General features: G+C 41.9%; 1 protein-coding gene across 1 annotated transcript in view; it reads right to left on the reverse strand.

The window, feature by feature from the left end:
- UGCG (UDP-glucose ceramide glucosyltransferase) overlaps window positions 1-15,125 on the reverse strand; it is a 33,832-nt gene extending 18,707 nt beyond the window's left edge. The window contains exons 1-2 of the mRNA XM_028712252.2: window positions 14,660-15,125; window positions 249-390 (exon numbers count right to left, since the gene is read on the reverse strand). Of these exons, the coding sequence (XP_028568085.1) occupies window positions 249-390; window positions 14,660-14,757 (240 nt within the window). The 5' untranslated portion in view covers window positions 14,758-15,125. The remainder of the gene's footprint in view (window positions 1-248; window positions 391-14,659) is intronic.
- Window positions 15,126-15,703: the final 578 nt, after the last annotated feature.

Below are 15,703 nucleotides of genomic sequence, written 5' to 3' on the forward strand. Positions count from 1 at the left end.
CACACAATCTCTGAAGCAGCCATCCCTACCTAGTGTGGTGCCCTCTAGATGTTGCTGGACTACAGTTTGCACCAGCCCAGCCCATTGGCCACACTGGTTGGGGCTGATGGGAGCTGGAGACCAACAACCATTGGAGGGCACCAGGTTGGAGAAGGCTGCTTTGAAGTATTATGCATTTTAATATTCCATTAGGCAAGAGAGAAGACCAAGAGGATAGCTTTTTTAAAAAGAAGACTGTTGATACATACTTTGGGATAATCCAATTCAAAGAAGGTTTCCAAGTTGTTGATAAGGTTTGGATCAACACCCTTTAAAGGCTTCAGAAGTGAAACACCAGGAAGCTTGCTATATGGCTGTTTGTCTGTCGCTTTCTTGTTTAGGTGTAAGTGCCTAAAAAAAGAAAAATGCTGGTTAGGAACACTGGTTATTTAAACATTCGTATTTTGCTGTTCATTTACAGTTTGATGTAAGGCTAATTACAGTTAAGTTTCTGTAGTGGAGACTGCAAAAATAGCTTTCTGCATGCTGGTGTGCTCTAAATAGCAGGTTAGGACGCAAGGGAAACACCACATCCAACAATTCTACAAGTTTATGTACAGCACACACACCTGACTCCACTTATCTGACTAGGACCACAAAGGGCAGAATGGATGCACAGGACCAGTCGAGGTCTCCCTTTTTTCAGTGCCCACCAAGCTATAGAGTCAATCAGTGCTATGGGACCACTGCTCTTCGTTCCCAACAGCTGAAACAGGAACTGTTTGCAGAAATAAGAACTGTGTTTTGCAGATCACAGTTGTTGTCCAAGGAGGTAAGAATTTTAAACCAATTAGCTTGCTAATGTTGAATCCCTCCTCTGAGTTTTTACAGCAATAGATATCTCCTCTCTATACAGTGACAAATTTCCCCAAAAATATTTTCTATTGGTTGCAGAAAAGGGTTTTCCCTCAAGTCTTTAAGCATTGAAGAAAAGTGTTAAATTTCCTCTCCACACCTGCTCTGATAATTATCAGCCATCTCCAGCTGACAGGGTGTTTTTTTTAAAAAAAAATGCATATAAAATGCCAAGTGGCATTTTATGTCGCATCTAGTTTGGTACAAAATCATCCTAGTGATTATATTAATCATGAGTTATTAATCCATATCTATACTGTACTTTAAACAGGCTCACACTAAAAAAAAGATGTTTGTCGTAAGTCCTGTGTTTTTAAATTGCATGCACAGAGGCTGGTAACTTTCTAGAATAGAGCACAAAAACATTTGGGGAGTTGCCATAAATTAGATGTCTGTAGAGTTTATACTGCAAAATAACTGTTGAGGTTTCCTTATAATGTAGCAGAAGGTTAACTATGAAAGGACCTGCAAACCCAACCATTAATTTACCCCCACCCCTTTTACACACTCTCCCTGAAGTTATTTCTACACCTAAGTCAGCTTTCCAATAATATTTTCCGGCTGCTTATAGAAACTCATCTAAAAAAATGGCTTTATCACAATAATGTACACATTTATTAATGTATTTTGGCTTTTAGAACAGCTGAAATGTGGAAAACAGAATCTGAAACTGAGATACGAGTGCCATTTCCCCCCTCGTGGTCAAAAGAAGGTAATTCTGTGCCAGATTCATAAGATGGTCTGTTTTTAAAAGTATTTTATGGTCTTTCTGATACTGTTTTATGATTTTTATGATATTTTATATTACATTATTTTTGAATACCACTTACAGATTTTTACATAAGTGGTTTAGAAATGCCTTTAAATAAGTAAATTTGAGGCAAAACTGTTCCAGCAATTTGGGATGCAGAGAGTTGATGGAGCTTAATTAGTAGACTTGCAAGTAGGTTCACAAATAAGCTTAGGTTACAAACATTTTTAGCAGTCCTCCCACATATTTCTGCCTTAAAGGATTTGTGTGCTCTAAAAGAAAAGAACCAAGTTTCATAAAGCTTCCATCACAAATCACGAAACCCAGAAAGCCCAACATTTAAAAACCTTCCATACAGTGGCTGCAATATCAACCCTCTTTCATGCACCCTTTGTAGCAACGTCCCTGCCAGGAGTGTCTCTTTCCACAAGGCTACCCAAGAGGAAAAGAGTAGCCACATCCTTGTCCATTTAAGTCAGCATTAAGTGGCTGGTCATTTATTCAATGTGCTCAATATGTTTTGGAGTGGAATTGTAGATCAGAAGTGTTTAATTAAGAAAGAAAAAAGTTGCTAAAATATTGGTGACAAGAAATGAAGCATTTGTCCCTTTTGCCAATCTCAAACACACATTAACACACTTTTCCTTAAGGTCTACTGCAAGGGCCGGGAGTGATTAATGCCAGAAAAGAGTTTTAGAATTAACTAAAACTCCCTCATTACTAGGTTTGCCATGTCTTAATTCTATGAATGGGGTGCCTTATTTAAACTGACTATCTGCTCCTAAATACAGGGTGGCCCAAAAGTAGATATGCTGCTTTAGGGTCCACTTTCTTTGTTCTTGACTCAAGTTCGCTGTCATCATTCACAATATCAGTTACGAAAAATCATCATTTTATCTGACTCTACCATTCTTTGCAACTGCCAGCCTGAAATTTAACTGCCACTTTGTCGTGCGTCAGTTATGTGTACATCTTTTTAAATGCAGTTTATACTGAAGAATCTGTTTATCTTTACTTATACAGTACAGTGGTACCTCTAGATGCGAACGGGATCCGTTCCAGAGCCCCGTTCGCATATAGAAGCAAACGTAACCCGTGTCTGCGCATCTACTTGTCACGTTTCAGCGGTTCTGCGCATGTGTGTGACGTCATTTTGAGTGTCTGCGCAAGCGCAAGTGGCGAAACCCAAAAGTAAAGCACTCCGTTATTTCCGGGTTGTCACGGAGCGCAACTCAAACGCGCTCATCCCGAAGCATATTCAACCCGAGGTATGACTGTACTGGAGGACTCTTCAGTCAAAGGGCAAGTTGCAAAATTCCTAAATGCAGCTATTTCACTTGGATAATCAAATATTCCCTTTTGATTTTGCCTTTTGATCCCCACCCCCTGCCTTACAACTTTATTTTATTGGTGGTCAGCTGACCATAAACGAATTATTTTTAGATTGAAAATAAATATGGTGCTCAAATGGCCCATCACAAAGTTTAGCGTGCAGGCATGTTAAGGTGCTAGAGGTTCACCTTCCTGATACATTATATAAATGGAAAGCACACCTTATGGTAAGGCAGAAAATAGCAATAAAAATCACTTACACCTATGGAGTTTGCATTACTGTTCCAATTCTCCAAATAAGTCAGATTTGTACACAATGAGAAATGATGGAAGAAACTGAGAGAAAGCACAGGAAGACTGGCTAATACTTGGATGATGTAATGTGGATGCCTAATAAACATGAGGTGCAGCAGTTCCACACAAAACACTAATAGAAGCATAGCTACTAATGAAGTTTTGTTTAGACAGGCTGTTCTGACAACAGAACATCTCATATTTCTCTAAGGCTTGGCACATTGTTTGCACAAACATATTAGCCATGCAAAGAGGGCAGTATTTCAACTAAGTTTACTTCGAGCAGATTCACTAAAATGAATGTACATGGCCAAGCTGTGTCCACTAATTCCAGCAGGTCTACTCTGAGTAAAACCTATATGAAAACCATTCATGGATTGTAACCTCGAGATTCTGCATTTTAAGCATCATCTAAATTTCCAAACATCAGCAGTTCAGCCATGTTCTGAAGAAGACAATTTTCCATTATGTGATGCATGCAGAAGAACTCCTCAACACCAAAGTTAATAGGGCAATTCTTCCCTTGTGTCCATACTGTGCATGCCATTGCATTGGGGGTGAGTGACCAACAGACCAAACCTAACTACAGAAAGCAGCACTTAGTTACTGCTGTTCCAAACTCTGTTCAGGAGGAATTTGAAATATACCACCATTGGTGTTGGCTAGGTTCCACTGCATTGCTAAGTCACGTCACAGAGCTGAAAGGGTTTAAAAACAGGTGCAAGTCACTCCTGGCCCTACCCACAGAATGCCCTTTCAGGAATTAAGGCCATGTTCTGCCAGTGCTCAGTTCCATTGGACGAGCTAAGTTGAGGGATTTATGCTATCTTAGCCCCAGTTTAGCCAGGCAAGCCCAAGACCCAAATACAGACTCACTCATTCTGGCAGATCTTGGGTTTGGATTGCACTGAAAGACTCACAAATAAAGGAATGTTCAAGTCACCACCCTATACCCTATTATGGTATATTCAGAACAGCTTAATGAGACACCCAAGTACTTGCCATCATTCTGCATATTGTGATAACCACAGTCCAAAGTCAAGTGACTTTGTGAGTGTGTGCACACCTTTATGATAAGCAGGTCAGCCCACAATTAAAATTATTTTAGCAAACAATATCAGGGCCTTTTCTGTGATAGGCTTTGGATTTGAGATGGGCTCCAAGATAAAGTGCAGGGATGCACTTTTCTCATTGAAAGATATGCAAGACTTAGCTGCCAGCTTTTCCAAGATTTGTATGGTTCATGATGTTTAATTCTAAGCATTATGTTTGTGATTGCTTTTTATTATGTTACTGTTAATGATTTAACAAGATGCACTGAGCAGATGGAGAAGGCATTTATGATCTCATCTCACTTGCACCATATTTCACCCACTACAGAGATATAAACAATTTTAGTCCAGCTTATTTTTCTTGCTAGCAACTTTGGCTTTGCATGACTAAGCTGAAATCCTGTGTACTAAGATGATGTTGCAAAGTGTACAAAGGAGGTGACTATCACATCTTTTCACCCACACAAACTTAAAACAAACCCTGTCTGGATGACAATACATACAAAAAAAGACCTATATTTTGAAAGGTTTTTTTAATTAAAAAAAAACACCCTGTTTCCAACTAACTTTATCTAAGGGTCAGCTGGAAGAGTCAGTGGGAAATGACCCATTCCTGTAAGTAACCTCTTGAGTAGCAAGGAGAGGTAGAACCAAAAAATGTTCTATATCGGGGTGGGAAATCTATATCCTTCCAGATTATATTAACCCCATTTCCCATCAGTCTACGCCACTGTGACCAATTGTCAGGGATGATAAGAGTTATAATTCAATAACATCTGGGGGACCACAAACTCCCCACCCCTGCTCTGTAGCTTGACTAAGAACCTTTGCATGAGGGACTAAGGTTGTAATCAAATGCTTATTAGTAGTAACAGTATTTCTTGGCCACCCCCCTCACCAGAAAAATCCCAAGGCAGGTTACAGTTTATAAAAGTACAATATAATTAGAACAGCAGCAACCACCCCCCTCAAATGTAATTCCATACAAAACATTAAAGGGAGGACACCAAAATCAATGTTTAATTCTATTCAGAGGTAAGGCCCATTAAATCATAGGGGAAGGGCTGTGATTCAATAGTAAAGCACAAACTTTGCATTTTTTCAGAAAACTGGCATTTTTTCCTCCCTACAGTCAGCCTGGACTGGGAGTGAGGACAAAGGGAAGCAAACATTTTAGGCTTAGCTGAAAAGGGATTATCTTTTAAGACACCTGTCGAATGCTCCCCAAAGCTTTCTAAACTGTAAAGGACCAATCCCCTCCAAAGGTTAAGAGCATTATTGGAGATAAAGTTTTGCCATAGGGGATCAGTCCATCATAATCTGTAAACTACAGCAGGGCGTGCCCCTTTAACCAACAGGTGAGGTGGATAGCATTGATCAAAGGTGAATTTCGTCCAAGGGCAATTTCTCCCTTAACCAATGCTGTTTTCCCAAGGATCCTCACTGTGTACTCAAAGCTGCCAGATATTTATAAATAGCAAAACAGACACAAGTGTACACAGGTGCACTTTTCTTAACCGCACCTATATCGGAAAAGAGAGTCAGGTTCAAAAGAACCCAGGAGAGTTTCAGAAACAATTTGTGTTACAGCCTGAGGACACAGCATTCCAAAAAGGGAAGAAGTGCCTATGGGGTCATGTTAGCCCTTGATGTGATCTAATGCAACTCTCCAGTTGGTATTTAAAGACAACAGCTATTTCATGCAACTTTGGTGCATATATAAGATATAAAAGGAATGGCATAGATATAAAACATGACAAGTGGTAGAATAATAGAATCTGGAATCTCAACACACTGTCAGCCAAACTGAGCCCCCTGAATTTTTTACACTTGCATAACACCGATGGCCTAGGATGGTATTACAGAGGTTTGCAAACTCCAAAGTATTGTTCTAAAGCCCCTATGCTGCTTCTTGATATTCTGGTAAGTAGATCATGCTTAGGGTACTTGTGTATGAAATATGCAAGCAAAATTCAATTTAAAAAAACTTCCTAAGCAGCGGATTTCTGTAGAAAACAAGCTCATCTTCATTATAATAATTTTCCATAGAGCTGGTGCATGCAAATGAGGAAGTCCCTAGTGAAATCACTAGGGAGCTTAGGCAAGCCACTATTCTCAACCTCCTCTCCCGATTTGCAGCATGGGGGATAGTAACAGTAATGTATCTTATGGGATTTTAGTAATGCGTGTGAAGCTATTCTGAACGTCTGAAAGCACTATATAAATTATATTGTTATTGTACAAGTTGTTTCCAAAAGGTCTGCTAGGTTTTGAGTAAATCTATATTTGAAGCTGCACATGCTAAATTATATCCACATGGAAAATTACAGCATAAAACTCATGCAGTTAGGACTGGAATCTTTTTAATTATCTCAAGAGGGGGGAAATGTTACAGAATGTGGAAAGAATGGTACAATAATGGGATTTATCTAGTGGGAAAATACCTTCCCAAAAAGTATTACACTACCCAAAGGCCAAAGTTTAAAAATAGTGTTTAAAAATATGTGTTTAAAGTGTTTAGAAATATGCTAGAAACAAAGGAAGAGACTAGAGAATATACTGGATGGTTAGGTGAACTGTAGGGAGCTGAAATGCTGAAAAGAATGAACAGTGGACTCTCACTTACTTTGGTTCATCCTTTACAAAAGAACACTAAGAGAGAAGCAGATGATCATGAAATGATAAGGACATTTGCATCAGGAAAATCTGAATTCATTTAAATTGGAATCACTATTATGTATATATGGTACCTTAAAGGGTCTCAGGAAAAGGGTTTTAAAAAGAGAAAAGCCAAAAATTGCAGACTTAGTAATTTTATTTTATTTTAGAAGATACCAGGGAAATATTAATATTCAAACACTGGATGAAACTGAATGCTAGTAATCTATATCATTTGATGTGGCAGACTAGCCCATTTACCTTACTTGGAAAAATAATTGGTCCATTATGCAATTCAGTTCCTACAATGTGTATAGATCCCAGTAAGGTTTTTTTTATTGCAGTTCCAGATATCATTATCATAAGCAAGCTTGAGAAATTACAGAGCTGACCAAAATTACGTAAGATGGAAGTACAGAATGTAATACACAACAAACTGGGAAAGATGAATGTGGGAATATTAAGGATTCAATGGTATTCAGTATCCTTGCCAATAACTTGTTGAATTAATTAAATGTATGCTTGCCAGACTTGCAGAGTGAAAGTTAGAAAATGAAGTGAAAAATCTAAGATTATCTTTTTTAAAAAATTAAAAAAAAACCTAATCTTGGATAGATTTGCAGACAGTAAAAACTATACAATGGCATTAAAAGGAAAACACCAAAATGCACTAGGAGAGAACTAAAAGCCAAACTGCTCAATTTGTGGGAGCAAAATCAGCTATCTAATTTTGCATTTAGAAACAACTTTGAAAGCAGCCACAAGAGTATGAATTTGACTGGAGCAATAGTGCTGAGCAAGAGTGTTCAACCTTTCCCTGATGCTGTTTTATGGGTGTAAATAAACTCCAAAACTTCCATTAGCTCAGCAGCAGAAAAACAGAAACAACTAGAACCATAATCCCGTCTCAGAAGGAAATAGAAACTGTACAATAAAACCTGAAAAGATGCTGCGCTCTTATGCCACAGCATCCTAGAAGACACGGGAAGTCAGGAAGGAATGGAAATGCCAGAAGTGCATTATCCTGCTATAGAGAGAGTGTACAACCTTCTATTCTTACTACCAGGGAAAGAGACAGAAAGCAAAATATAGCCATCCAGGCCTTTTTGTCTCTTTCACTCTAGCAGGAGGTGAGAGGCAGAAAGAAATAAAGCAGCCAGCTCCTCTGTGTCTGTCTGACTGGGTGAACAAGTGGGTCTGGCAGAAATTGCATCCTCTTTCTGTTCCTATTGCAGGGATGGAAAAGGAAGACAGTCCTGCCAGTTGGCATATTGTATGCAGAATTCTGGGGACGCGGGTGGCGCTGTGGGTAAAAGCCTCAGCACCTAGGGCTTGCCGATCGAAAGGTTGGCGGTTCGAATCCCGCGGCGGGGTGCGCTCCCGCTGATCGGTCCAAGCGCCTGCCAACCTAGCAGTTCGAAAGCACCCCTGGGTGCAAGTAGATAAATAGGGACTGCTTACCAGCGGGAAGGTAAACGACGTTCCGTGTGCTGCGCTGGCTTGCCAGATGCAGCTTTGTCACGCTGGCCACGTGACCCGGAAGTGTCTCCGGACAGCGCTGGCCCCCGGCCTCTTGAGTGAGATGGGCGCACAACCCCAGAGTCTGTCAAGACTGGCCCGTACGGGCAGGGGTACCTTTACCTTTACCTTTACCTTATGCAGAATTCTACATAAAATGGAGCTCCATTCTGGAGGAACCATGTAAGAACATCCCCATCTTCCACAGCCCAGAATAGACAGAGGGAGCAAGCCCTTTATGCAATCTTCAGGAGAGACTCTAAAGAAAACTCATTTAGTTATTTTCTCACACTTGCAAGAAGGGAAACATTCTCATCTACCTAATCCAGAAGATATATCTGTGTTAAATAGGACTAAGACTATCCTCCAGGCAGTTCCCTCATTTCTACAAGGGGGGCTGGGACTGCACAAGAGCTATCCCACTTGGCCACCTAGAGAAAATTATCAGAAGCCTCAGAAGCAGTATTAGAAACTAGATATATAAGCTAATCACCAAATGGCACCCTAAACAGAGTTTGTGGTTGTCACAATGAAATGTCTAAGCACCTTTTATTTTTATTGTTATTCATTTCGTTTCTATACTGCTTTATATTCTAAAGAAAAAAAATCTCAAATTGGTTTACAACACATTAAAACACCAAATAAAGCAATCCAGAATAAAACAAATTCAAGCTTCAAGAAAAGTATTTCAGATCCTTCTCCAAGGGACATTTTGCTTTCTTTATATTTATTTACCTGCTTAATTTATATAGCTGCCCCATAGCAGAAGTACCCTAGGAAGCCATTGTGGGAGAGTGGTAAGCGTGTCAGGCTAGGACCTGGAAGATCAGCCTCAATCTCACAGAGTTGTTGTAGGGATTAACTGCAGAGGGGGAGGGGTGAACCATGTACTCATTGGAGAAAAAGGTGGGCTATAAATGCAATAAATAAGCTCTTCTGCTTACCTGCTTAAGAAAGCTGGAGAGGCCAGCCAGATGGAGATGTCAGTTACCAACCTGGCATCCAGAGATCTCCATATGGTCGCAACTGGACCCACACTAGTCACAAAGCACACCTGGCTAATTTCTAATGCTGATCAGAGGACTAGGCAGTTATTTGCAAGCCTACAATACTGCTTACTCAACACAAGTAAGAATTCAGCTCAAGGAGAGTTTATCACTGGTGGCCAAAACTGTTCAGCAATACTTTTTAGGGTGATGGGCAGGACTGCTCCTCTCAGCCCTTTGGATGCTATTCTGAGACTCTATCCACCTTCTACTTCCTCTACACCAAATAAAGCTCCTTGCATAGTATGTGTGCAATAAATGTAACCTTTATTAGCAGCAACACATGCTGCTACAGAGGAACAGATCGGCTCAAAGGATAGCAGTAAGGCACTCCCAGCACTGCAAGGTAGGCAACCAAACTCTGCTACGTTATTCATTCACTTCCATTCACTCCATTCCCATCCCCCCTTTTAAGCCTCTAGACTGAACATAAATACCTTTAGGGGGGGGGGTATTTGCTATAGAAAAAAACCAGAGGGCTGTTCACAAGTCCCACCTTAGCAAGATGTTATGCTCAGATGTGATGTTGCAGTATATTACAGAAGTCAACGTATTTTATGTAGGGAAGCACATTTTCCTTTCTTACAATACATTAGACATTCATTTAATGTTTCAAGAGATTTACTATTCAGAAGCATCTCCTGTCTGTATTAACAACCTTTTGAGTCTGATAAATTAATATAAGTACCATTCTGGGTTTTTAAAAAATCTATTCTTCCTTAAAAACTATTCTCAAGCATTATTAATGCTAGGAGAGTTACCATTTTTATTCGGATTTCCTCCTAGATTTATATCAGCATCCACTTATTTGCCATCAGTAATTACCTCATAATGCTAGAGAAATATTAACTGTAAAAGAAAACTGCAAGAGCAATCCAAATGCTTTTTGTCCAAATACATATAGTGAAGCATAAATCCTCCACTTTTCTTAAATGAGAAGCTGATGCAGGAGAATACAATCCTGAACAGAGTACCTTTGGGCTAGGGGCTCTTTTTCTCCAGGTGATTTTTTCCCTGCATAAATTGCATGCCTTTCAAGCTGCTTATCTCCAGTCCCCACAGGGCAAAATACACTAAGATCTGTTATCTTTCTCCTACAGGGAAAAGCAACTGAGGGATAATACTGAGCATTTAAATGGCCTTAAGAGAAAGGATTAAGTAAACCACCTTCCCTTAACACTATTCTGCTGTAGACGGTAATCACTACTAGCCACTTTTCACTATTATTTTTTAAAGGTGGGGTGTGCTCATTTGGAACTAGAGCTACTATCACCCCAATGTATAGTCAGCTCTGACATCAATGAAGGGGGATAAGTGGGATGCTCCTCATATCCCAAACAGATCAGTACTGCAAGCGCTTCTGATCAGCATGCATGTAGAGACCCAGAGCAAAGGAGTGTATCCATTCCTACAGAGGGACTACAGATGAGTGTTCTAGTATTCAATTGTCTTTTTAGTATCCCTGTCCCATATTTTGTTTTAATTCAAGTACTTCCCCAATCCATTATCAGTGAATCATAGTGTTACATGGAAGGAATTCTGTATAAAGACAACCCTATTTTTACTTGCACACATCCTGTAGCTTAAAGTGCACAAAACTGTATGATGGTGGTTTTAAATGCAGCTTATAGGGCTGTGTTTATGATGTCTGCAAGCATGGTCTCCCGATTACCGGTATGCTGTTTAATGACAACACAATCCATGCACTATTAATATCAAATTAAAAGAATTCCAAAATGGGGTGATATTTAGAAAATGCAGGATCAAAAGGGTAGATAATACATCTAAATACATACAGTATAGAAAGAGTCACAATTTTGAACAGACCCACTATAACTTAATATGTGAAAAGCATTTAAAACAAGTATTAGAAGGCAATATTTTTATTCCCTGAGCATTACATACCCATTTTAGGCCATTGCCCTACACCTGAACAACAGATTTATCCATTTTATAATAGAACCATTAGCTATTATAGTATGAGAGTGCTATGCTACAAATTATCTTAAAGGTGTTCAAATAAGATACAGTTTTTGCTACAGTACTTGGCTGTATTATTGCAACAACCATTATTTCTGGAAACATTGTGCATATGTTTCTTCCTTGTAGACTTAAAGAAAATTCAGCAGAAGCAGTAGCAGATCTGTTTTTAACTTTAAAACTGATTGATAAACTGCTGAAGAAGTCACTGACAGGACTTTAGAACTAATAATCCTTGAAAGCAAATCATTTAACAGTAAAAGGTCAGTACTAATACTCAGACATACAGGGACATATGCATTTTCATGCACAAGTTTATTTTTGTGCATTACACAAGCCTAGTATGCTAGCAGCTACCTGCCCTCATATAACCACCATGCATAGGTTGCTATATGCATGCTGCTCAAGGAAATTTCAAGCATGCTAAAGAGGGAGTAACAAATTCACTGGCATAGTTGTTTGTATGGCAATTCCTCAACTACTTTCTGCAGCTGTACTCATATATACACTGCATGATAATTGGAGTCATCCAAGATGATGATGGATATTTTTGTTCACAGTGCATTAACTTTTATTAGTGTGCCATACACACCAAATGAAAAGGAACATTTCCTTCCTATGAACACCACACCAAAAAAAAAAGTTCATAATTAGCAGATCTGTTTAATGGCACCCTGTTGTAATTTTGCAGCTTAAGTCCTATTGCCTTTCACAGCAGTTTTTAGCAAACCAAAAGGGAAAAAAGAGAGAAAGCTCTTTTTTGGCAGCACTTTTAAGGCAATAGCCAACAACACACCATAGGCTGCAACAAGACATCCCTCCCTCCCCCCCCCCCCATCACCTCTGGCAGCCTCCCTAACCCTGCAAAACAAATTTGGGAGGCACAGGAGGCTGCAGAAGAAGAAATTTTATTGCACAGGCAGAATTCTGTTGCACAAGAAGGATGACACTCCTTACGCTAAAGTTTATGACAGAGTACAGAGGAGTGTGGTGTATTGCATTTACATCCGGAGGCTTCCTGGGAAAACCAGAGAGATCTGTCACAATCACAGTATTAAGGCTCATAAATAGGCTTACAGTTCCAAACTAATTATTGCTTTATTATCAAATCATTACTACTTCAGTCCTGTAAACACACACATACAGCCATATAATTTTGCAATAGAGTCCCCAAAAAGGTCAAACAAGAGAACTTTAGTGACACTGGATTCATTTCAATACATCATGTGTAAGTCAGGAATCCATCTGTAGTAATTAGTGGCAGGCATGAGAAATCCAGTGCTTCATTCAAGTAAGAATCAACACTAACAAATAGTAATCTCTCAATCTTTTTTCCTATATGCTATTTTCTTCCTCAAACACACCACCAAATCAGTTTCTCAAGAACAAAACATATTTTACCTCGTAAAATATTCTAGCCACTTTTTCTCTCAATATGAGATTAATTCCATAATATATCAATATTCCAACATTTGCTTACACCTCCACTGCAACATAGCTATGAGTAGCAATCTCTTTGGTGATAAGCCAATGTAATGTACAGTATATAACATTGCACTGTCACATCTTTTTGGCTCCTCGCTGAGAAGCAGAACATGTCCTACTTTGAAATCATGTGTTCTATTTCACACTTTGCCTGTACAAGCTGAAGCAAGCATAGAAGGACAATGAACACCTGTCTTCACAGAATACCCTTAAATGTATGTATGCACAATGAATCCATGCAAGGTTGCAGTGAACATTAAGAGCATTATATGACTATAATGAAGAGTGAAGAACACACACATGCCTGCAATATTAGCACTAACAAGGAAACCAGAAACAAGTTGTCAGCTATAGCCTTTACTTAAAGGGGGGATGAATACAGGCACTGCCTTGAGGATCTAGGAGGAAAGACAGGCTACCGATACAATGACAACATAAAATTCCACTGAGCAGCATAAGTGTTTTGAAATGGGAGTTAAGAGGTAGGGTTGCAGTTTAGCACTGATCATCAAAGTCTGCCATGGTTGCTCCATAGCCATTGCCTCTAAATAGGTAAGACAGGTGAACAACAACAAAGCACAGTATCATAAAAATGTTCGTTATGAAATTCACATGCATAGACCACCTACACTGCAATAAAGGCAACTGTGTAGGTGGCCATCTGGACAGACGCCATAAGGAACAGGTTCAAATAACTATGTACATTGTGATACAGGAATGAGCTGAGCTGGCAAACAAGACGAATTGAAAGGGACTATGATTATGACTATCAGCATCAACTCTGTAGCTGGCACTCCACTTGTTCCTCTGCTCTTGCTTAGCACAGGCTATGTTAATCCAAAGGGACAGTGCGACTACAGATACACTGAACACAAGCGAGGTTCATTGGTGTGTGCAAAGCATGCGTGTGAAGGTGGGAGGAGAAAGCCGGCTTGAGGTATGTGGCACTTTAGGGGGACAGCCATAGGACCCAACTCCTAGGGCCCCAAGGTCCTTTTGGCCCACCTCCCAATAAAATTGTTGATGGGTGTTGTCGTTCGAAAGGTGTGCATGCGCCACATCAGTTATGCAGGCGGAGCTTACCTCTCCCCCCCCCCCCCGATATTTCATTCACCCGCACCCCAGGACCCACATGAAAGGAGCGGGTGACTTTCGGCGATGGCCAAAAACACGATAGACTGGCAAGGCAAGGGGACACGCCTACGGTTACAGGGCAACATTCATGCCTTTATCAGTATTATGGGCTGGGCAGGGCAGGGCGAAGCAGGTGCCTCAGATATGTAACCAGAGAGGGAGGAAGAATGCATGGAGGTTTCTGAAGGGGGGGGCAAGCACACCGAGATCCAGAAACCTCAATCCCCCCCATAGGAGCCTGGGGGCACATTTCCACCTTCGCCCACCCCCCCAAATAAAATATTTGAAGGAGCCAGAGAGCCCTCCCCCCCACACACACACACAAGGGGATGACCATTGCCATTCAAATGGTGTGTGGCCTTGTGATCGATTATGCAGGGCGGGACTTACCTGGGCGACCCCCCCACCCCTTAATATTTTGGCACCACCCCAAATTCCCCCCTTCCTTCCTTCCTCCCCACCTTTTGTGGAAACGGAGGAGAGACCCTCACACCGGGGAGGGAGGCCTCACTTACGTGTAGATGATGGACATGAAGTGCATGAGCCACAGCACCAGGAAGAGGATGAGCCCGAAGATGGCGAGTCCCTCCAGGGCCAGATCCAGCACCGCCATCCCCGCCGTGGGCCACACGCGGGAGGAGGAGGAGGAGGGAGGAGGAGGGGGAGTCGGTCCTCCTCAACACGAGCAGCGGAAGAATCGGCAGCGAGGAGGCCCCTCCCACTCGCCGGCTGCCCTCACGTAGCCCCTCAGGCGGACGCCCACCCGCCTCCTTCCCCCTCTGCCTCGCTCCTTTCCCCCGCCGCTCCTCCTCCTGCTGCTTCTTCGCCTGCCAGGCCGCTTCCTCCCCTGACGGCGGCCGCTTCTCCCTTCCTCTCTCCCCCTCCCTTCGGGCTCGCTCGCTCTCGCCCCGCCGCCGCCGCCTCCCGCTTAGCGCTACTGCTACTCCTGCTCCTGCTGCAGCCCGCTCGCTCCCGCGCGCAACTGACTGCCTCCCCGCTGAGCCAAACGGACTTGCCTCGCGCCCTTCGCCCCGCCCCGATGCTGTCAGCCTCCGAAGCCACGCCCCCTCCCCTCTGCCCCTCCCTTCCTTTCCTTTCCCCTCTCTCTCCGTTTAAGTTTCTCTTCCCCAGGCGCTGCTGACGTCATCGCCGTCCGCTTCAAGGGAAGCCCCGCCCCTCCGCCGCGTCACAGGGAGGGGCGGGGAAAGGCCACAGAGAGAGAGAGAGAGAGAGAGAGAGAGAGAGAGAGAGTGAGGGTGAGTCACCGCGGGCGGGAAAGGGGGCGGTGATGTCATCCGCCGCCGGACTGGGCGGCATTCAGCCCCGCTCGCGTGGGGAGGAGAGAGGGGTGCGCGCGGGAGGGGAAGGACAAGCAGCAAGGGCTTTGGGGTTGTTGTTTTTTGTCCTTTCCGTCCGTCACAGTGCCAGGTCTCCACCGCCCCACCTTTCCCAGATTTTACACACATGCACACACATTTTAATATATCTATACACAAACACGTACATGCACACGTGTGTGTGTGTTTGTGTAGACACATGCACACGTGTGTGTGTGTGTG

The sequence above is a fragment of the Podarcis muralis genome, chromosome 17 (assembly GCF_964188315.1).
Source record: "Podarcis muralis chromosome 17, rPodMur119.hap1.1, whole genome shotgun sequence".
In the NCBI taxonomy this organism is placed as follows: Eukaryota; Metazoa; Chordata; class Lepidosauria; order Squamata; family Lacertidae; genus Podarcis; species Podarcis muralis.